This window comes from Lucilia sericata, unplaced genomic scaffold, assembly GCF_015586225.1.
Source record: "Lucilia sericata isolate MDLA Ls3-8-SP2 unplaced genomic scaffold, ASM1558622v1 Contig000595F_arrow, whole genome shotgun sequence".
NCBI classification, from domain to species: domain Eukaryota; kingdom Metazoa; phylum Arthropoda; class Insecta; order Diptera; family Calliphoridae; genus Lucilia; species Lucilia sericata.
In genome coordinates this window covers 169,086-193,791 of record NW_023994602.1, presented here as the reverse complement: position 1 = coordinate 193,791, position 24,706 = coordinate 169,086, and the positions used below count along the sequence as shown (strand labels likewise).

At 29.6% G+C, this 24,706-nt stretch overlaps 2 protein-coding genes across 4 annotated transcripts in view; one reads left to right on the top strand and one right to left on the bottom strand.

Annotated features, from left to right (window-relative positions):
* Window positions 1-7,460, top strand: part of LOC119606501 (aminopeptidase N) — a 75,470-nt gene extending 68,010 nt beyond the window's left edge. Inside the window, exons 6-13 of one of the 2 annotated variants that reach the window (XM_037960032.1) lie at window positions 40-226; window positions 291-436; window positions 2,552-2,702; window positions 2,766-3,460; window positions 3,549-3,732; window positions 3,916-4,109; window positions 4,170-4,484; window positions 7,038-7,460. In XM_037960032.1, coding sequence (XP_037815960.1) covers window positions 40-226; window positions 291-436; window positions 2,552-2,702; window positions 2,766-3,460; window positions 3,549-3,732; window positions 3,916-4,109; window positions 4,170-4,484; window positions 7,038-7,302 — 2,137 coding nt within the window. In that variant the 3' untranslated portion in view covers window positions 7,303-7,460. The remainder of the gene's footprint in view (window positions 1-39; window positions 227-290; window positions 437-2,551; window positions 2,703-2,765; window positions 3,461-3,548; window positions 3,733-3,915; window positions 4,110-4,169; window positions 4,485-7,037) is intronic. The other variant, XM_037960033.1, reaches the window with a different exon arrangement.
* A 2,967-nt stretch (window positions 7,461-10,427) lies between these two features.
* LOC119606503 (tubulin alpha-3 chain) overlaps window positions 10,428-24,706 on the bottom strand; it is a 58,451-nt gene continuing 44,172 nt past the window's right edge. For both annotated transcript variants that reach the window (XM_037960035.1, XM_037960034.1), the window contains exons 2-4: window positions 13,176-13,398; window positions 12,161-12,462; window positions 10,428-11,527 (exon numbers count right to left, since the gene is read on the bottom strand). In XM_037960035.1, the coding sequence (XP_037815963.1) occupies window positions 10,703-11,527; window positions 12,161-12,462; window positions 13,176-13,296 (1,248 nt within the window). In that variant the 5' untranslated portion in view covers window positions 13,297-13,398 and the 3' untranslated portion in view covers window positions 10,428-10,702. The remainder of the gene's footprint in view (window positions 11,528-12,160; window positions 12,463-13,175; window positions 13,399-24,706) is intronic.

The window sequence follows — 24,706 nt, the reverse complement described above, 5'->3', positions numbered from 1 at the left end:
CGCCCTTTGCGAATATTTTTCTCAATACTTTTATTATAGGCCTACGAAAAATAATGAAGATGAAGTTTATGTTTTGGATCATTTTGAAACTACACCACCAATGTCAACTTTTACATTTGGTTTTGTCATTTCACAGTTAGAAAAGTATGTTCCACACCAAACAGATCAAAACATTCAGCCTAATATTACTATATGGTCAACTCCTGACCTACATTCCGAACTAGAGGTATTAATTTTCATATTTTTAGTAGAACTTATGTCTAATATCAAAAATATTTGAATCGTAATAGGATGTTTATGTGAAACTAACGAAAATCTATAATTGCTTAAACAATTATTTTAACGTTTCGATTCCGCTGTCGAAAATTGATGTCCTAGCAATACCAGGACTGGCATCTGTGCGACCTGCTGATAACTGGGGCTTATTGATGTTTAAGTAAGTTAAAATATAAGTTTTTATTATCTGATATGTATAAGAATAAAATTTGCATATATAAGAATATGTATGTATGTATGTTAGTGATCAAACGTTTTACATAAAAATTATCGAGATAGTACAGTTGTCATGCCCAAGTACAACAAACTACATACAGTGAATCAATTAAGTAATTTGCCTATGTAAAATTTTATAAATTTTAAGAAAAAACTTTATCTGAACAATTATTTTTAACAAAATGAAGCAATTTGTTTGTTGTATTTTTTAAAGAATATCTTATATTTTAACCCCCTTATTCACAAACAACATATTCATTTTATAAAAGGTTTATAAAACAAAATTTCCATACAAAATCTAATTTATAAACTGTTTATAAAATAAAAATTTTGTTTGTGAATAAGGGGGTAATTTTCTACCATAAAAAGTTAAATCGTGATATTAATTAACGAGATTCTTGATAAAATGTGGACGTATTTTTAATTTTTTAGGTCAATACAGTATTTTGCTTTTTTGTTCATTTTTTTAATATTGCTGAATTATTTTATAAAATTAATATTTTTATTACTCCTATATATTAGATATTTTAGTAGTGGAACGACTAAATTTGGACATTTCTTAACCGATTTATTATCCTATATACCTATAAGAATTAATCAATATTTGACTTAACATGAAATCTATCATTTCTTTGATTAAATTTCGAAAATAATAAATAATTTTGAATTGGATACATGATATATTAGATAATCAATGGATTTGGACCTAGAAAAAATGTTTAGTGGGGTATAAATCCATATATTATAACAAAAAATAATCTGGGTTTTTGGTAATTTTGTATTGATAAACAAAAACTACATTACGGAAACCCCATCTATTTGGGGAGTACTGTATATATATTATTTAGAATATTCAATAAATCTAATGCTAAGTACCATCCTAGCCACTCTAAGTATGGGGACATCACCATATACCACTATATATAGATGCTAAAATCTTGATTTTCAACCTCATATTTTAAATGATTTATGAATAAGATACAGTAGGCGTATTTGGATCTGGATAGTTATTCTTGATTTGGGTTCTAAATATATATAAGTGTATGTATTAACTGAAAAATCTTGCTTTTGTTAACCTTAGGTGATAATAACCACCTCTATTTTAAAATATCTAAATTAGGTAATTTTCCTGTACTAGACGACAGTTCACTTTACATTGGTTCCAAGCAACCTAAGGTCTGTTTAGAGGTCTAAATTTAAACATAGTGTTCCTCCTAGTTCGTATATGGATTTTGGAGAAGATAAATCAGGAGTCCAATGGTTTTCCTTGGATACAAGTCGCCTCCCTTTGGCAGTTAAAGATTTTAAAAGACCCCTCAGTGCGTTTTTTCTAATAATTCTTTGGATCACTTCATCAATTACTCTATTTTATACTTTTTAATGCTATTGATTAAACATCTCATAACTATATTTCATTGATTTACACTTGTTCTAGAAATCAAAACTATTTTTTTTATATTGAAATTTCCTCACTTTAAACATTTTTAAGGCAAATAACATCACAGTTTCACACAATGAGGATATGATTTTGGCAAATTGCAATTGAAATATACTTAACATGCATCCTTTTAACAATAAAACAACAAATTCCAAAAAGTAATTAAAAAATATTTTGAAAAACCCAACGAAATTAACACGAATTCTAAAAATGCAAAATACTTTATTGACCTACAAATTCTGATGAAACATAATAAAATGCAACAGCAAATGCACCAAAATTTTTATTTTAAAATTTTTTCTTGGTGTTCCTATTTTACACAATCTCTATTTTTAATTGGAAAACATAAACTTACTTTTAACCTGTTTTTTTCGAATTTTATTTATGAACAAAAAACAAAATTTTCTTAAAAAAACTTAGTTGATTCACTGTATGTATTAAATAATATCACCCTCAGACGTGCTCGAGTTATAAATAATTTTTGATATGCTATGATCTAGATTTTCGAAAAGTTGGAATTTTATTTACATTTTGAGATTACACGACTACATTAAAATAATAAATAAATTTACACTTCCATAAGATTATAATTACTTGATATTATTCTGCCATTGTGTACAGAGACCGTGAACTGCTGAAACGTGGATATTATGGCCTAACTCAAGAAATGATTTACCAATGGCTCGGTTCATGGGTGACGCCTTACTGGTGGAGTGATGCTCACGTGAATAAGGCTTTAGCAAGTTTTCTAGCAGCCAATATAGTTTTAGAGGTAAACAATCATCATTTAATCAAATTTCTCACTATTTAATTTAGCATTTACTATTATAACTAGATTGACAACGGTATCGAATTTAATGGAAAATATCCCATGACTGTATTGTATTCACTTTACTACGAGTTTAGCAAGAGATATCCACATTCGCGCATAACGGGTATGAAGCAAGAAACAACATCTTATAAAACCGAACTTGTTATACGAATGCTTAATTATACGCTTGGCGGATCCACTTTTCAAGCTGGCATTAGAAAATTTATTGCGGACCGGCATTATGGTACATTTTTTGGTGATGATTTGTGGGACGCTCTTACGAAACAAGCAATACTTGATCAAACCTTGCCAGCTCAGTATAGCATTGCCGAAATAGCTGGTTCATGGATTACAAAGGATAGATTGCCTGTAATAAATGTTGAACGTGATTACGCAAAGAAAATGGCTACAATAAGTCAAAAAGTGTATCTAAGAGAAAGACCACACGATGTACCAGAACGTGATAAAATGCTATGGTGGATACCTTTAGTTATCATCCAGCAGCAAAATTTAAATTTTTCAAACACAAAACCACAAGTATGGATTGAAAAGAAGAGAAGTCAGATCATAAATGATTTGCCAAATTCTGATAAATTTATTATAATCAACCCAGAAGAAATAGGACCGTTTCCGGTGAATTACGATACTACGAACTGGAATTTACTCTCGACTTTTCTGCAGACTGAAGAAGGTCTGAAATATATTCCAACATATACCAGGTTAACATTTAAATTATTATTATCATATAATTTTTTATGTACATATGTATTTATATTTGTCATTGTGTATATAAATTCCCTATTTTAGAGCCAAGCTTTTACATGATGCATGGAATTTAGCATATGCAGGAGATCTTAGTTTCGCAACAGCTTTAAACATGACCCTTTTCATGAAGTTTGAACGAAATCATATTGTTTGGAATCCAGTTTTTACGTTCATTGATCATATTGGAAGACACATAGACATGTCTGATGTTCATAAAAAATTTGAGGTAAGTTTATCTACTTAGGGCAGGATGCCCTAAGTAAGGTGAAGACCGCTGATATTTATTTCTTTATTTAAAAAGTGTATGGGAACCGCAAAAAAAAATCCCTTATGCCTAGCCTATACATATTTCGAATAATTGGGGATTATAGTATTATATTAAAAATAACTATAATTTATTGTATTTCAGACCTATGTTAGAGTATTGTTAACACCTCTCTATGAAGAACTCAGTGAACCCAACAATAATGAGACATGGCAAATAGATTTAAAATCAATCGCTGAAACCTTTTTATGCAGAGCCGGTTACAAACCATGTATTGAAGTAGCTCAACAAGCATTTAAGTTATGGATGGATAGTCCTAACCCTGATGAACAAATTCTGTAGGTATTTTATATAATTTATTACAAACTTCTTATGAATAATAATTCTATTATTTTCAGTGTTCCAAACCAATTTATTTGTCCCGTTTTTAAGTGGGGCACAATTGAAGAATGGGAATTTGGTTTGGAGCGTGTTATTAATTTCCCCAAGACCAGGATACAAAGCGAACGAACGTATTTGTTGAAAACATTAGCTGGTTGTCCGGTTCAACCCGAGAAGATCAATCGCCTACTAAATATAACAATATTAGAAAACAATGCCAATTTTACAGAAAATGATATTTTTTTAATTTTCAACATGTTGACTGGTGGTTCAAGTGGTTACACTACATTATTTAATTTTCTCTCAAACAACTGGGATGTCATAAGGCAAAGGTAAATACATACATAATTCTATATAGTCGTATATGAACAGTACCAGTTCAGAAAATGATTACAAAACTTTAACACTGGCAAAAAGAACTCTATTTGCAGTTTTTTGAAACATTAATGTTTCAAAAAACTGCTTTGAATGTTTTATGGCATTTTACAATTAAGATTTTGATAGAAAATGTTAATTCATATCGTTATATATATCCAAAAGGCTCTAAGTTACAAACAAATCAAAATCGACTTTATTTTTATTGATTATGATGCATCGTATCAAAATACATGTTCCTGCTAAATTTTACACTCCTACAATTAAAATCAACGTCCCTATTTTCGAAATTCTAAAAGATATGTTCTAAAAATACCTTAAAATTCATGAAAATTTTAATAATTCTTTTGAATTTTATTAAACTCGAGCCTGAAGAATATTCAATTAATAATATTAATATCACAGTTCGAAGAAATCAATAATCTTAATTCTTTTGAATTTTTAACATTGAAATTGTAAAATGTTATAGTTGACTTTTAGCGAAACATTGCGATTTAAGGGTTTTTTTTAACAGCTTTAGAATTTTTTCAAAAAACATAAGTTACGCCCTTTTGGGTTTCAGAAAAAACAAATTCTCAAGGGCGTAAGATTCATATCTCCGTAAGTAAAACAAAAACCCCAATTTTTTTCTTCAAATACTAACTTGTCAATAAAAATAAGCTTAACTTTAGAAAATGTTGAAGATTTTTGGATTATTTATCATTTTAGAAAGTTTTTTGCTTCTCCTGAAAAATGTGTTCCATGTAACTTAAGGCTTTTTGGATTTCATATGACGATATATGCTTTTCAACTAAATTTGAATTAAATTTTACTTTTCAAATATCCGTATAAACATGGCTTTTAACGTTTTAACTTTTAAAACAAAAAATCCCCCTCACGCTGAATATTTTAACATTTTTATAAATAAAACCATGATAAAAATATGATATTTTTACCATGAATAAAACTAAATGAAAAACTTAAAAACGGCACATCATTTTTATTATACAGTTCAAAAAAGTTTTTTTTTTAAACCCGAATTTTGAATTATGCCTGTCTTGTGTGAAGAAATAAAGCTTAAGAACGAAATTTCAGAGAATGATTTTAAAGAGTGGTACATTCAAAAATGTCAAGCGGAATTAAAAATTTAAGGAAATTAATTCCCAATAGAATTTATTCCTTCCCAGCTTTGCACCTAACATACTGTTACACAACGTGCTGACAGTTACATTTAAAATAAGATGTATTTGATTGAAATAAGTATGGAAATTGAGACGTATATATTCTAATTGTATTGCATACGAAATTACAGACCGATTCTTGTATGAAAGTTTTTGTTACAATATCAAAAGCCTTTAATTCTATTGATTTTACTAAGCTGATTTTGAAGCTGAGGAATGTGTTTGGTTGTTCTAGGTCTGGTTGTCGGTTTTGAGAATGATATTAACTCTAATTTGGACTATATTAGACTTTGGATGACTGCCTTCTTTAAAGGTTAACACATCTAAGACTAAAGACATGATGTTTGGTCCTATAAATCTTTTCTTTTCTAATTTATAAGTGTTTTTAGGTGATGAAATAATACAATTTGTTGAACATCATAAGTGTTTGGGATGGTTTTAGACTCTAAACTTTCCTTCAAATATCATATTGATTCTGTGTCCGGTAGAATTTGGAATTCTTTAGTACGGTTTATCGCACTAATCAATTTTTATCTAAGGATATGAGAACAAAATTAGCACGTGTGATTCTGATGCCTCAGATTCTTTACTGTTTTGAAGTGGTTTTTGGGACTATTGGATTGTGTCTTGCTTTTGAGTTGCTAGTTTTCACACACTTTAATAATGTTTTCAAATTGAAACTTTTGGAATATTTTTCAACCTCTTTGTAACCTCTTTAATTGATATTGTTCTGGTTCTCATTATCCCTTCTTTTTTCAAGAAAATCTGGACATTCTTATATTTTTCTTTTATGGCTGCCCAACAAAAAAACAACTTCCAGAAGTACTGAAAAAGAGTTGAAGAAGTAATGATTTTAAAACAGGCTTGTCATAGGAGGGATGTCCTTTTTATTTGATTCCAAATTCACTACTTCTGAAGTTATTCTCAAGAAGTAATTTTTTCAGCATTAAAAAAATAGAATTATAGGACAAATTGGCTTTTTTATTATTGAATAAATACATAAAAAACAAGTAAAATTCTTACTAAAAGTACTCGCACGTTATCTAGAAACAATGCATTAAAATTTTTCTGAAATTTTTACTTGTTACTTTTGATTGCAAATTTTCAATAACAAACTGCGATCCTTTTTTGTTGAAATTCAGTTATAAATTGAAAAAAATGTTTGCAAGTTAAAACGAATAGTTTAAATTCAATTGATTTCAAATTGAATTAAATTGTTAAAATAATTACGTTTAAACATAATATAAATAAAATAAATAATTAACAATAATAATAAAATAATTAAAAAACTTTGATTATTTCTCACTTATATTTTTATTGATATTTTGAAATATTTTTTATTTTTGTTAGATTCGAAAACAAATCAAATCTGTGGAATAGTTTAATCGGCTCAGCTACTGGCGTTTTTACAACTAAAGAAGGTCATGCCATGGTCCAAAAACTCTATGATGACCACAAAGAAGAGTTTGGTAGTGCGCTGCATATTATCGAAAAATCCTTGAGAAACATAAAAGAGGAAGAAAAATGGAGTGATGAAAACTTACCTGTAATAGAAAACTGGCTTGATGAGTTTTTGGCAAGGAATAAAAATTCAGAAAATAAATTTTTTGAATAATAAAAAATCGTTAATCTTAACAATGTTAATTTAATTAAACTACATTTAATTTTTGGACAAAAATTGTGCTTCTATGTATATCCTGTAAAATACTAGTAGAATATTAAGAGATGTTAGACATAATATTTATTGCGTAATATATTTAATTGAAATTTTTATTTAAATTTTGTTTTATTTTTTATATGAATATAGAATAATTATTAAAAGTTATATCCCTACAAACATTTGGAAGATATCGTCCATAAAAGATATCAAAGCAATATTAAATTTTTATAATTTGGAAGAAAATCATCCAAGCAATTTTTTTTTTTGATATCGCAATGTTAATATTTAAAAGTAATATTTTATTGCTAACACTAATAAATGTGTCTTCAAATTGCCAATTTTTTAATTTCTTATACTTTTCTTCCTAAAGATAATAGGAGAATATCTCCAATATATCTTCCAGACAATTATCTGAAGATATCTTCTTATTTTCACCATGCTGATTATCTAGCAATGTCTCTTTTTTGTCTTCTAGGAGTATTGCTTTCGTATTGCTTTCGTATTGCTTAGAAGTATCCCCCTGGCCGTACAATCTCTCCCGAAGGAGGTATCTTCCGCAATACGAATATGATTGTTGCCGCAATAATTTTTTTCTTCTAAGCAATACGAATTCGTATCGTTTTCGTATCTTCTTGCTTGTAGGGTATATTATAAATATGTATGTATGTGTATATTAGGGTTAAAACATTTTGCAAATACATAAAATATTTTGAATCCCCTATTTAAAAAGGCCATAAAAATATTATTGACTGCTTGAATACAGTAACTATGTATGTACGTATTTCGATTATAAAAGGACAATTGATTGAGAATTGTATTATATATTTATTGTTTTTTAAATGAAATATTTAATTTTATATATAAATCCAGAATAATTAAAGTTTCAACTGCTTTATTTGGGGATGAACAAACCCTTTTGGGGAAAAAATATTTTTTTATTTAAAATAATAAATGCACATTTTTTAATAATATTACCATTCCAGAAAAAACTTACATTGAAAAGTAATAAGTTAAAATGCTAGTATTTTAACTCATTATTTTAACACGGTGATGACATTGGAGGCAATTGCTTCTACGGTCTTTTAAAATTTGTATCCTTTAATATATATTACGGTTTACAATATTGTTTGTGCTGATGTTTGTAACACACAAAAATATTGATCCTACACAAAAGTATACCGATCGATTCAGAATCACTTTTTGAGTCGATTAAGATATGTACGTCCGTCCGTCCGTCTGTCCGGCTGGCTGGCTGTCCATGTAAACCATTTGCGCAAGGTACAGGCCGCAATTTTAATATAATTTGATGATATTTGGACCAAACATGTTTTTTGGCACAAGGACGAAGCCTATTGAAAATGGTTGAAATCGGTCCATTATTTCACCTAGCCCCATACAACCGTACCTCCTGATTTGGGCTTTTTATGCCATTATTACGTCAAATATACTAATATCTCTGTAAAAATTGGCACAAATATGTTTTATATAAGTATAAATGACACTGCAGATTTTCGTAATGATCGATAAGATCATCGATAACCATATAATGCTAGATCAGTGCTAAAACATTCACCTAAATATCCTGAGTTAAAATACTTTCAATATTTACAAGAATATTTGAAGCTACAAGTCCACCGAATGCATCCGTGTGTTTTCCCATTTAGAAGATTAATGGGCAAACATATAGAACTACCCTACTGTACGAAAAGTGCCAATTGGAAACTCTCACTAGTAATATTACCGCATTTCCAACTAAACAGTTACTCTTATAAATTAAGCGGTCGATATTTTGTCGAAACTTTCACTACATTTCACTATTGTAATCAATAGTTCATATTTGATAAATTTTCCCATGAAGTCTATAAAAATAAATTCCAGAAAATTAAATGTTTTAAAAATAGTGCTTTGATAGTAACATGTAGTGCTTAAAGTAACTGCATGGCACATTTCTGATGAAATGTAATGCTGAAATTATCCGTTTGCATTTAATGCAGCAGAAAATGCAAAAATTGTTGCAAAAATTACATGTTATTTATAAAAACAATTAGAGCTTTATATGAACAAGAGATCAGTAGTTCACTGATGAGAGCTTCTAACTAAAACTCGATAGACAACAAGTTTAACCCCAGTTTCTGAATTTATTATATCTTTTTTGTATTTGAACTAGTGAAATTAATGGAAGCATGATATTCATAAGGTGTCAATCGACATTTTTCAAAACTGGTTTTTGAATAGTTCGTATAGTTGACATTTGAAAAAACCCGGTGATATTTTTCAAATTCAGAAAAAAATTAATATTTATGTTTAATTTTGTCTAAACAAATATAAATTTATTTAATAAAACAATTTAAAAGATCATAACTTTAGATCTAATCGTCTTATTTATTTAATTTCCCTAATGTATAACAACTTTAGAAAAAAATTGGGACACTTTTGTTCAACTTAAGGAAACTATGTAATCCTAGTTAATTCTTAAATTTCTTAGTTTTATGACAGACGTTTAAGTAATTCTCATAGACATTACATCACATCCATAAAATTCCAGGCCCAAATTTAAAGTATTCTTCTATTATTTTTTAATTGGAATATAATCTTTAGATTGATACAATTTAATAAAAATGTCTTCCAATCAATTTTACAAATAAAATTTGCTAAACGAATCCGACCACGCTTGTAAATAGGACTAGCACTGGTCCAAAACTAATCCAAATATATGGAAAAAACATACTCCATTTAACATTGTAATGTCCCAGGTAAGAACCACCTAATCCATCCATGCATTACATGGAAGTAATCAGATCAGATGATCCACTACATGGTCCCATGTAATGCAGGCCATTGTTGTTTAAAAAAGGTAAACATAATCCATGCCTGCATTACATAGGACCACTAAACGGATCACGTGTTCCAATAATGTTTCAGGGGAGTTGGTTTAATTTAATTTAAGTATCCATTAAATACGAAACAATAAAAGTATTCAAAACCCGTTCCTTCAAAACACAAAAACGGGTTATTCGATTTTCAAAAAATCAACATTTACCATGATGAAAAGGGTTGTATTTGAATAAAAATCGATGGTATTAAGTGTAATTTGTAAAAAAAACTTACAATTAAAAAAGTTTATTGATAAATTCTTGGTTAATAACAAAAGTTAGAGAAAATTGCAGACAATATAGCAAACGGATACATGGTAAAGGTGCATATTTTTATGTTATTTTAAAATTAGGCTCATTCGTAATCCGGGTTTATTCATATCAGTGTCCATTCCAATTAAATGTTTCAGTAATCAAAACTATTAGCAAGTATATATTACGCACTAATATATATCTGAATAGTTGCCATGATCGAAACATTTTTAGTATTCGTCACCTTCACCTACTTCACCTTCGGCAGAGTCAATGCCAACTTCTTCGTAATCCTTTTCTAATGCAGCCAAATCTTCACGAGCTTCAGAAAATTCACCCTCTTCCATACCTTCGCCCACATACCAATGTACAAAAGCACGTTTTGCATACATTAAATCAAATTTGTGATCCAAACGTGCCCATGCCTCTGCAATTGCTGTGGTGTTGGACAACATGCAAACGGCACGTTGTACTTTGGCCAAATCGCCACCTGGTACAACGGTTGGTGGTTGGTAATTAATGCCAACTTTGAAGCCAGTAGGACACCAGTCGACAAACTGGATCGAACGCTTAGTTTTAATGGTAGCAATAGCAGCATTCACGTCCTTTGGCACAACATCACCGCGATACAACATGCAGCATGCCATATACTTTCCATGACGGGGATCACATTTAACCATCTGATTGGCTGGTTCAAAGCATGCATTCGTTATCTCAGCCACAGTCAATTGTTCGTGATATGCCTTCTCGGCCGAAATAACAGGAGCATACGTAGCCAATGGGAAATGTATACGGGGATATGGCACCAAGTTTGTCTGGAACTCAGTCAAATCGACATTTAGGGCACCATCGAAGCGCAACGATGCCGTAATCGATGACACTATTTGACCAATTAAACGATTCAAATTTGTGTACGTAGGTCGCTCAATATCCAAGTTGCGACGACAGATGTCATAGATCGCTTCATTGTCAACCATAAAAGCACAATCCGAATGTTCAAGTGTCGTGTGGGTAGTCAAGATTGAATTGTATGGCTCAACGACAGCTGTTGATACCTATTTAGTGAAAGAATTAATTAAAAAAATCAATTAATTTATAATACTAAAAACGAAATAATTTAATTTAATAGTACACTATGTATAGATAACATAGGAAGCGGATGTAACGATATTTGTAATTAATTAGCAAATTAATTAACTTTATATCGAATAAAATACTTATGTATGTATAATACAAAATATCTTGGTGGTTATTGAACTATTTTCAAGTTACATTACTAAGCACACATACTTTTGGAAATATGTAAGTCACAGTCTGCCCACAGAACAAAATCGGTAAAGCGTCTTGACGACACATTGTGTTACAAAAGTAAGAAACTGAATCATCACCAACTTAGAGTATGAAGAAAATGAAAAATTAAAAAAGTTCAATTTTAAACATAAACGATAATTACTCAGACTCTTTTCGATCAATTTCAAAACATTTGCTTGAATAAAGAAAAATTCATGTTTAAACGAAACGAGTAAATTTAAAGTCGTTTTAAAATTTACATATTTTACGTTTATGAAGATAAAATGTTTAAAGTAAGTGAAAGTATCTCAGTCCAACAAAATGTAAATCTTCCATCCTTTTGTACTCATGTCTGTATGTATATTTATTTAATAGATACAATTAAGTTTTTTTATTACCTGAGGAGCAGGATAAATGGAAAATTCCAATTTAGACTTCTTTCCATAGTCAACAGAGAGACGTTCCATGAGCAAAGAAGTAAAACCACTTCCAGTACCACCGCCAAAGGAATGAAATACAAGAAAACCTTGTAATCCGGTACATTGGTCGGCAAGTTTCCGAATGCGATCGAGCACCAAATCCACAATTTCCTTACCAATTGTATAATGACCACGAGCATAATTATTGGCAGCATCTTCTTTACCAGTGATTAATTGCTCAGGGTGGAAAAGTTGACGATAAGTACCGGTGCGTACCTCATCTAAAAAAAACATGAAGTAATTTCCAATCTATTATGTACTTTATAACTGACATTCCTTAATAAATATGTATATAGTTTTTTGGTACAAGACCAGCGTTCCAGAATCTAGAGTCTTTCATTAAATTTTAAAAATGTACATACATATATACATATGTATATGTATATATATTATTTTAAGAAAGTAATAAATACAGATTAGAAACATCCCAGTAAAAATTGGAGCTTACATGCAAGCAGGTTTGTAAGGGAACGAAGCTATTTTCTCCCTTACAAACCTGCTTCGATAAGGCATGATTTTTATATAGCGAATTCCCACTTGGAAGCATTCCCACTAGTAAGCTTAAATATTATTTAAATACTTCACTTACAATCTGCTTCTCTGTAAGGGATAGTAGTAAGCTTTTAATTTTTTTCAGCTTACATTATAAAATTACTTCTATCATTGGTATTCCCTTATTTCCTGCTTCTCAGTAAGGCTTAATAGTAAGCGAATACAGATGCAGTTACTTCCCTTTTTAGCTTCCTAAAGTCTAAAAATTTTTTACTGGGATAATACATACATATATTAGATGATTTCAAATCCGATGATTTGTTTAAAAGTTATTTAAGAAATAGAAAAAACATTTAAAGTCGTGTTTCTCGAAGTTATGCTTTTTGTTGTAGATGAGCGCTATGGTATGTGTACATATGTATTTAAATAGATCTATACTTACCAACTACAGTTGGTTCCAAATCAACGAACACAGCACGTGGAACATGTTTACCCGCACCAGTTTCACTAAAGAAAGTATTGAATGAATCATCACCGCCTCCAATTGTCTTATCAGATGGCATTTGTCCATCAGGCTGGATGCCATGTTCCAAACAGTAGAGTTCCCAACAGGCATTACCAATTTGTACGCCAGCCTGACCAATGTGTACTGAAATACATTCTCTCTACAAATATCAAATCAGAAAGAAATAGAAATTTAGAAAACGATTTCAACATTTGTCATGGTTCAGAGATTTTAACAATATTCCCTTAAAAAGTTTTCTGTGTAAATAAGATTATCGCTTAAATAATATAAATAGTATAAATACATAAATAAGTATTTATGTGTGTCGTTTCAGTCCATTGGTTTCTTTTTTTTTATTATGTCGTTCTTTAAGAATTTATTAATTTCAAAGTTTATAAGTATAAGTACGGTATGTATCTATATCTATTTTTAGTAAAAACTGCTACATTAAACTTTTATTGTTAATATCGAAAATCGTAAGCCTCATTTTGACCAACTCAACTTTTTGCATTTCTGATAAAATATTGTTTTGGGAGAAATTTAATCTTCTTAGGGCCTCCAGGACCTATAGTTCTTTTAACAAACATATGTACATTAGGGTGGCCCCAAAATGTAAGTTGGTAATGTTCCCGCCGAAAATTAATATTTAGTTCAGTCTAAGATGCCATTTCTCATTTACTCGTTAGCTATTTAATCAATAGTGGCATAAATGACTTTATGATTTTATAGAAATATTTCAATTTAACTGTAATACTTACACAAGTTCACCTAAAAAATGCCCTTATTGTCGTGCTTTCTATGTAAATAACATTTTGAATGTTGTTGTTTACATTATTGATCCATAATTTGCAATGAACGTTGCTCAAATAATCAAATAAAATTTAATGAGGTTTATGATATATTAATTTCAGTTCATAAATCTATGTAAAAATTTTAAAAAATCGATCTTTTTGAACTAGCGCAAAAAGTTATGATATGCTATTCAAAGCGCCTCTCAAAGACCTTTTATATAATATTAATATTTCATATCATTCCTTTGCGTGAAATACGAAAGAAATAGGAAAAACATAAGTACACTTTTATGCGGAAATGTCCATATTTGTTTAAAATAAAAAACAATTAAAAACATGAATTATAAAATTGGTTTATATTAGAAATTGGTATTAGCGCGTGATGTTTTTGATTCCAAATGTCCTAAAAAAATTTTCATTTCTTATTCAACATAGGCCATCACGTGGTGGTATGCCAAAATTATTTATATCCCTAATGTACATATGAATGTATGTATAATGTATAAAGTGTAAAATTGTGAAATAGTTTTTTTTACACTAAGGGTCTTATTCATAAACTTTTATCAAAGATGTATAAATCAAATTTTCATACAAAATTTGTTCGATAAACTTTCGATTAATGTTTATGGATAAGGCAGTAAAAATTAATAACAATATTATAATATTTACTAACTAAGAATGATGACTAACCAAATGTTTGAACGTAATTATATCCTTCACAAAGGAAATAAAATTAATGAAATTTATATTATGTATCTAATTGCAAGATTTTATCTACAATTTACTGTCGCTACAGTTTACCATATCAGTGTAGGAAAAGTAGGAACTTAAATGTAGGAAAAGTACGAACTTGGCAGCTAATCCAAAATAGTCAACGTATTTTACTGTTTTACTTTCGTATATACTGTCTATTAGGTTGTAACCAATATTAGGCCCTATCACTACGTGGTTGCCAGTAGAGTTCTAATAACAAAAACCTGTTTCTCGAGTCATTTTGTTGTAAAAACCTTTCGCGGCAAATCGATTTTAAAAACCATTTATAAATAAATTTACACGAATTTTTAATAATAATCTACATTTTTGGGTAGTAAAATTGGGTAAATGTCGTGGGTCAAACAATGACACCTGTTTATGTCAAAAATTTCCGATTTTGTATTAAAAAATTTAGTTTATAGTAAATATCGAAAACTTTAAAGCTTTTGCAGCCTAATTTTTATAATCTATGCGGAATGGATAGGGCCGATTTGGAACCTTTTAAAAAATGTTTGTTGTATGTCTATATGAAGGGCTTGCAACACTCGATATCGAAAATTAATTTAATGTGCAAATGTTATTGCCATATTATATATTTTTATAAAATTTAAGATATATTTAACGTATGTATGTATGTATGTATGTATGTATGTATGTATGTATGTATGTATGTATGTATGTATGTATGTATGTATGTATGTATGTATGTATGTGTTGAAATAATTTGTTTATTACTTGATTGTTATTCACTTTGTTTTTTTTTTTTTTTTAACTGAATATGTTTTGTGATTTTTGTTATTTGAAATTTTTATTAATAAAAATTAGTTTTTTCATTCTTGATATTAAACCCGAAAAGAAAAGTTGAATTTAATTTGGCTCAACAGGTTATGGGCCCAGACCACATTCTCAAAGCTTAGATATTGTAAAGAACTGTAAAGAATACAGACATGGAGTCTGAAAGCAAAATCGAGAAATTGAACGATGCTGCCCAATGGTCGACATGGAAGTTTCAAGTAAAAATAACTATGATTGCGGCAGATGTTTACGAGGTAGCAACAGGAGATGAGGAATGTCCACTGAATGATGACTCTAAAATCCGTGCATGGCGGAAGAAGGATGCTAAAGCTCAGCAGATTATAGGCATATCAATTGGTAGTAAGCAGATTATCCATATTACTAATTGTGAATCTGCAAAGGCGATGTGGATAAAATTACATGACGTGTTTGAAAAGAAGAATGAATCCAGTTTGCTTTTGCTGCATCAGAAATTTTTTAATTTTATGAAAGATGCTGATGAAAATATGATTTCGTATATTTCAAGAATTGAAGAGTTGGTTAAACGTTTAAGAGATCTGAAGGAAACAATTTCAGATGATATGGTCATCACAAAAATAATTTTGTCACTGCCATCAGAATATGCAGCGTTTAGCAGTGCATGGGAATCTGCAACCAAGTCAGAACGTACTTTAGATAACCTTCGGTCAAGGCTGGTAATTGAAGAGGAACGCCTGATTTCTAGAAAACAAATTGAACCTATTGAAGCACTGTCTGCATCAAAAGGTAGAAAAAGCAAAGATAATAAAAATACAAATAAAAATGGCGGACATCATGATACTTTTCGTAATACTGGTAATTTCAAACCTATTGGTCGATGCTTTTCCTGTGGCGAGGAAGGCCATTGGAAGCGAAACTGCCCTCAAAACAGTTTTTCTAAAGATATGACAGCTTTGAATTCCGATGCAAACAATTTCAAAGTTACAAAGCACAGTTGGTTACTGGATTCAGGTGCAAGCCATCATATGACAGCGAATCGTAAGTGGTTTCACACCTTTCGTTCCGAGGTAAGAAATGTAAAGATTGCTAAAGGTAATATTGAAGCTCATGGAATAGGAACTGTCCGTGTAAAAATATTTGATGGTACTAATTGGATAAATGGAATTTTAAAAGATGTTCTTTTCGTTCCACAAATTGAAACGAATTTATTTTCGCTAAACCATGCACTAGATCAAGGTTTGAACTTGGAAGGTGACAGTAATGCAATGAAATTTAAACGAAAATCTGATGAAAAAGTTGTTGCATTGGGACAACGCCATGGAAATTTAACTGTCATGTGTTTGAAAGTTATAGAATTCGAAGCAAATTTTGCATCAAATGAAAAGTCATCAATACAGTTCTGGCACGAGAAACTGGCTCATCAAAATATTGAACATATTCGAAAAATATTGAAAATTAATAACATAGATTTTGTAGACGACAATTTTGTATGTGAAGCTTGCATTTACGGAAAACATCACAGAAGTAGTTTCAAAAGTCGAGAAATCGTATCAAATAAATGTGGTCAAGTAATCCATGCCGATGTTTGTGGACCAATACAGGTGGAATCTATTGGTGGCTCCAGGTATTTTATAGTTTTGAAAGATGATTTTTCTCATTTTCGTTTTGTATTTTTCATGAAATATAAATCCGAGGTATATGAAAAAGTTCAGATATTCCTAAAATTGGCTAAAAACTCGTATGGTCATAATATTCAAATTTTTCGTTCCGACAATGGGACGGAATTTGTCAATGCAAAAATGAAAGAGTTATTTGAAAAAGAAGGTATACGCCATCAAAGAACAGTCCCTTATACTCCACAACAAAATGGTTCTGCAGAAAGGGAAATGAGAACTCTTATGGAAGCTGCTCGAACAATGATTTATGCAAGAAATATGGAATTAAAATTTTGGGCTGAAGCGGTAAATACAGCTGTGTTTGTAATTAATCGGACAGGAACTAGCACTATTGCAAATAAAACTCCCTACGAACTATGGATGGGTAAAAGCTCTAAAATAGATTTTTTTCAACCATTTGGTAGTGAGGTTTTTGCTCATATACCCAATGAAAAGCGAAGTAAACTAAATGCAAAATCAGAAAAGTGCTTCTTCGTTGGCTACGACGAAAATGTTAAAGGCTATCGTGTATGGAATCCTAACAAAAATAAAATAGAATATTCCAAAGATGTCAAATTTATATATTCAACTTCAATTGTTGCTAATAAGTCTAGCAAAATGCTGCCAACAGAAAATGTCGTTATTCGTTTAGAAGAAGATAATATTAACAATGTTGAAGAAAGAAATGACGAGATCGAAACACTAAGTTCTGAAAATGAAGATTTTGAAGACGCTGATGAAAACGCTTGTGAAAATTCAGTTTTAGTAACAAGTGATCGAATTTTAGTACCAGCATTAGGAGAAAATCCTGCAAATAGTATTAATAACTGTTCCAAAGATTTAGTTGAAGCGGAAACTAATCAAAATACACGGCGAACCATTAGAAACCCCAGAGAACTTGTACATATTAGTGAAGATAATATAATAGAAAGACGACTTCGTAACAAATCCAAACATTCTAATGATGATGCTACTGGTTTTGTGTCATTGATTCAAGAAGAACCTCGAAGTTATGATCAGGCAATGAATTCACCATATAAAAAACAATGGTATGCGGCAATGATAGAAGAACTGAAATCTTTGCGAGAAAATAACACCTGGGAATTGGTCTATGCTCCATCAGGTAAAAAGATAATAGATAATAAATGGGTATTTAAGATAAAATATCGCCTAGATGGTAATGTAGAAAGGTTTAAAGCTAGACTAGTTGCCCGTGGTTTCACACAAGAACACGGAATTGATTACGAGGAAGTATTTAGTCCTGTTGTTAAATTTTCATCAATTCGTGTAGTTTTATCTCTAGTTGCAATGAGGAAGATGATAATGAAGCAGTTTGATGTGAAAACAGCCTTTCTTTATGGAGATTTAGATAAAGATGTTTATATGTGCCAGCCTGATGGGTTCAATGATGGAAGTGGCAAAGTCTGCAAATTATATAAAAGTTTGTATGGTTTGAAGCAGTCATCGCGATGCTGGAATATAAAATTTACCACGTTTATAAAACAATACAAACTAGTACAATCAGAATCAGATCCATGTGTATTCGTGAACACAGAGAAAACTTTAATATTGGCCCTTTATGTTGATGATGGTTTAATTGCGGCAACATCAAGAGAACAAATTGAATCTGTAATTTCTTATTTACGAACAAGTTTTGAGATAAAATTTTTTGATGCTGAATGCTTCCTTGGTTTAGAGATATCTCATCACTCTGATGGTTCTATAACTCTAAGTCAGACAAATTATGCTAAAAAGGTTCTTAAACGATTTAATATGGATGATTGCAATGGAGTTTCAACACCTACCGATGTAAATCAAATATACGAAAAATTCTATGATTCAAAAGATACAAAATTTCCTTTTCGTGAAGCTGTTGGAAGTCTTATATATTTGTCAATCGCAACAAGACCTGACATAAGCTTTGCAGTGGGAGTTGTAAGCCGTTTTATGGAAAATCCAAATGATGCACATGTTAATGCTGTGAAAAGAATTTTAAAATATATAAAATCAACTTTAAATTACGGAATTCATTTTGGTGGAACTGAACAACTAAGCTTATTTGGATACAGTGATGCAGACTATGCGGGCGATAAAGAAACTAGGCGATCGACATCTGGTTATGTTTTTCTATTTGGTTCAAATATTGTAAGCTGGGCTTCCGAAAGGCAAAAATCGGTTGCCTTATCAACTACGGAATCCGAATATATTGCAGCAAGTGTTGCTGTTAAAGAATTAATTTGGCTTCAACGTTTAATTAAAGATTTAACAAATATGGAGATTTCAACGGAATTTAATATGGATAATCAAAGTTCAATACGATTAATCAAAAATCCAGAATTTCATAAACGCACAAAACATATAGATGTGCGTTATCACTTCATCAGAGAAAAATATGAAGAAAATTTATTTATTTTAAATTACGTATCTTCTGAAGAACAATTGGCCGACATATTTACGAAGGCACTTCCAAAATCAAGGTTTCAATTACTAAGAGAATTACTTTATCTTAAAACTAAATAGGGCCTATGTTCTAAACAAATAGTGGGAGTGTTGAAATAATTTGTTTATTACTTGATTGTTATTCACTTTGTTTTTTTTTTTTTTTTAACTGAATATGTTTTGTGATTTTTGTTATTTGAAATTTTTATTAATAAAAATTTGTTTTTTATTCTTGATATTAAACCCGAAAAGAAAAGTTGAATTTAATTTGGCTCAACAGTATGTATGTATGTATGTATGTTATGTATGTATGTATGTATGCTATGTATGTATGTATGTATGTATTATGTTATGTATGTATGTATGTATGTATGTATGTATGTATGTATGAATGTATGTATGTATGTAGTATGTAGTATGTATTATATGTAGTATGTAGTCTGTATGTATGTATGTATGTAGTAGTATGTATGTATGTATGTATGTATGTATGTATGTATGTATGTATGTATTTATGTATGTATTATTGTAGTATGTAGTATGTCATGTATGTATGTATGTATGTATGATGTATGTATGTATGTATGTAGTATGTTAATGTATGTATGTATGTATGTATGTATGTATGTATGTATGTATGTATGTATGTATGTATGTATGTATGTATGTATGTAGTCTGTTATGTATGTATGTATGTATGTATGTATGTATGTATGTCGTATGTATGGTATGATGTATGTCTGTATTCTGTTGTCTGTATGTTGTATGTTTTATGTATGTCTGTTGTTGTGTATGGTATGTCTGTATGTATGTTGTCTGTATGTATGTATGTTGTATTATGTGTCTGTATGTTGTAGTGTATGTTGTTGTGTCTGTTGTTGTTGTCTGTCTGTATGGTTTTCTTTGTTGATGTCTGTTGTGTATGTTTTTTTGTTTTTAAAGCGAAAAAATAAGACCTATGTACATACTTGTACAAATTAATAGATTTTAGAATTTTTCAAAACTTTAAAATCGTTTTCTCTTGACTTAAAACCTCTGTACTTAAAGTTGTACAAGATTGTAAAAAACGTCTTAACTGTTATTGGATCCATAGGAGTATTTGAGCCAAACAAATCTTATGTTGGGGAAAACAATTAAAATCCTATTTTTTAACGTTTAATTTAACTAGTAATTGTAGGCGGGAGCCTGTTACCGTTATTGACATCATTTTTTATTCAGATCGCACATTTACTACAAGACTGGTATAATCCAAAAAAGTCGTTTAGAAAAAAATGTTTCGAAAATAGCTTTTAAACAAAATTTAATTTTTATTTATCTAATATGTATTTGTGAAAACATGGGTTTTAGTTTTTACCTTTAAAAAAAATCGATTCACTCCTAAAATAATAGGTATATTTGAAATTTGGTAAAACTAAAGAAAGATTTTAGTATGACGCATGTTTTGTAGTCCTCAGTTCAAAACCCCCAAATTTTGAGCAATATGTACATATGTAACTTAACTATTATGGCAGTATTGTAGTAAATTATTGACATTTAAAATAGAGAACAAAGTAAATAATAAATCTGATCTAAATTTATTTTAATTAAATTTAAATATTTATCATAAACTAATTTTTTTTATACATACATATCGTCAACTGAAACGCAAACGGCCCTAACTAACCAAAAATTCAAAATCGATTTTATTGTTGATTGTAATGTATTGAATCAAAAAATATCTCCACACATTGGACTCCTCCGACCAAAATTACCGATTTCATTGACAAAAAACAAAAGGCCCTATATACAAAAACATTTAAATATTAAAGGTAAAAAGTTCAAGTTATCCATTTTTATATACGCCATTATCAACTATTATAATAACTGATAGGTTTCACTATTAAACAATATGTTTATTTACTACAAATAAATCGCGATGATAGAAACAAATTTTCCAATTTCAATAGTTTTTTGCTTCTCCTGTACAATTTTAAAAATGTTAAATAGGGCCGTTTGCGTTTTATGTGACGATATGTACATATATTTGGGTGTAGCAAAGCACACAGCACACACATATGTAACTGTCTAATAGCATCAATTGAATTCTGATTTCCCAAGAAATAACCCTACAGTACGAAAAGTGACAATTTGCACCTTTCACTAGTTATATCACCGCATTTCCAACTAACTAGTTACCTCTGGTAAATAAAGTGGTCGATATTTTGTCTAAACGTTCACTACACTTCACCATTCTAATCAGTAATTCAAATTTGATAAATTTTCGCATAAAGTTTATGAAAATAAATTTTAAATAAATTAAATGTTTTAAAAACGTCACTTTGATAGCCACATGTAGTGCTTAAAATAACCACATGGCACACTTCTGACGAAATGTAATGCTGACAGTATTCCTTTGCATTTAATGGCGGAGAAAATACAAACATTGTAACAAAAAATACATGCTCTTCATAACAACAATTAGAGCTTCGTACGAACAATAGCTCAGTGGTAATAGCTTCTAACTACAAACCGATAGACACCAAGTTCAACCCCAGCTTCAGAATTCATTTTTTCTCTTCATTTTTTAATTTGTGTTGGAGAATTTGAACTCTAGTGATATTAATGGAAACATGTTATGCATAAGGTGTCAATCGGCCACTCGCAATGACATCTCCATGTTAAATTCAACAGTAAATAACATTGCTAGTGGGTTGACAATTCACTAGTTGTAGTTCTTAGTAGCTATTGATATCGCCATTGTCGAACTAGTTAGTCGTACTGCAGGGAATATGATAGCGAAAATAATATTACCTTTTAGGGGCGATTGTAACATCATAAATATTTTATTATTGAAGATTATGTTATTATAATGTGTATTGTTTTAAAATATTTTTCTTGCCATGAATTAATATTTTTCACCTACAATACGAAACCTGGAGACAAAATTGATATTAAATGATTGTCGATAATTAATACACAAACAGTTTTTTTATTTAGTGATAAATTTTTAAAATATTCAATGTTTTTTAAATTTGCAACAAAATTATAAGTATATTGAAAAATATTTTTACCGATTGTATTTCGCGAAATATATAGTCTTACAGATATTAAAGCAATTGGCAAAAAATTAATTTTATAAAAAAATTGTATAAATACTTCTACTAAACCTACTATACTGACCAAGAAGAGTTGTAAATTATTTTGTGTTGTTTTTATTTTATTCTATCAGGATCAAAAGATGCCAAAAATGTCTTTCAAAATTAGTTTGAAAAAATAATATTGAAAACCTAAATAGATATTAAAGAATAACAATTTTAAAAGACATTTTTGACATATTTTTATCCTGATAGTATAAAATAAAAATTATACAAAATATTTCCCAACTCTTCTTGTTCTCCCGACATCAAATTTGATATTGTTTGAACTGTAGAAGTATTTTAAAATATTTTTTGAAAAATGTTCTTTTTACAAATTTGAAGTCATTTAAAAAGAATAAAGGATCACGAAATGAAAAACTAAAAACACAGTTATTCTCCATTAAATTTATAGTTTCAGACGTATATGCGGTTAATGTCTAACGAATTTTTTTCTCTTTTTGTTGGACGGTGTAATCCAATGAAATTTACTAAAAGACCGGCATAATCCAAAAAAAGTGGTTTCGAGGAAGCTTACTTTGAATGTTTAGTGATATTTTACTATTTTAAATAACTTTTAAACAAATCATGGGATTTGAGAAATGAACCAGATTCGAAATTGAAATTTAATTTTATTTATGCATGTAATTTTTGTGAAAACATGAGTTATTATGTTTACAACAAAAACTTGATCTCACACCGAAAATAATAAACATTTTTGACAATTTATAAATCTATATGAAAGTCTTTAGTATGAGGCATGTTGTGTAGCCCTCGGTTGAAAAAAACACGAATTTTATATTATGCCAGACTTGTAGTAAATAAGCGATATGTATATCAATGAAAAGCTTATGAAATTACGCCTATATTGATATATACATACATAGGTCTTCATTAAATAGCTAACACAAAATGGCTTTCGAAAAATTAAAATAATTTACAAACTAAATAGAATTTTCAAAAACATGTCGGTGACATATACATAAATGTTTTTACAATTTGACTTCAGGAGAAATATTTTGAAAAATTTTATATTAGAATGAACAACATTCATTCTTAGTCATTCTATTTCTTAGTTTATGTTCAGCATGTCCATTTTGTAAATAAATGATAATTTAAAATAAATTAGTTCTATAAAAAGTTAAAAATGTTTATTTATTGAAAAGAAATTATACTTTGAGATAGTTTTTCAACCTTTTTTAGGAGAAACTCTTTTCACAATTTGAGAGAATGTACTTTTTGTAAACGAGAGTTAGGACAGTCATCACTTTAGTGTCCCTTTGTAAGTGAGAACAGTGACAGTCATCACCTTACGGTCGTCAAATAATCAAGAGAGTAGACACTTAAAAAAAATAAACGAAAAGGTTCATTGCCATGTATGCATCTGTATCTACAACAAGCACATGTTAAAATCTAGTTGGGGACTATCCTCTGAACTATTGGGATGTGTATGCAAATGTTTAGCTATAAGTGTGCGTGTTACTCGCATATTTGTGTACATGTACTCACATATGAACATTAAAAATAAATAGGTGTGTTCGTTTTCATGTTATTTTTTACTTTTGCAGGGAAATAATTTAAAATTTAATAAAAACTCTATATTGAGGGACTGTATTTAATATCTTAGATTTAAATTAAAACAGATTTTTTGTTTTATTCTGCAAATAATTCCACTTCTTTCAAATAAATTGCGAATAAAATTTTTTTGAGCAATTTGAAATTTTTCTAAAGGAAAATTATTTATGAATGCAATACATTCTATTTTTTTTGTTAAACTTGCTTCAAATATTTGATAGGTGTGAACGTATCTCAAGATAGAGAGCATATAGTCCCTCGATATACCACATATGTACTTGTGTAAATACACACTATTTTTACTCATAATTTGGTTTAAAAATACACACATAAGTAGTTCCTTTTTTATAAATAGGAGTATAGAAAAG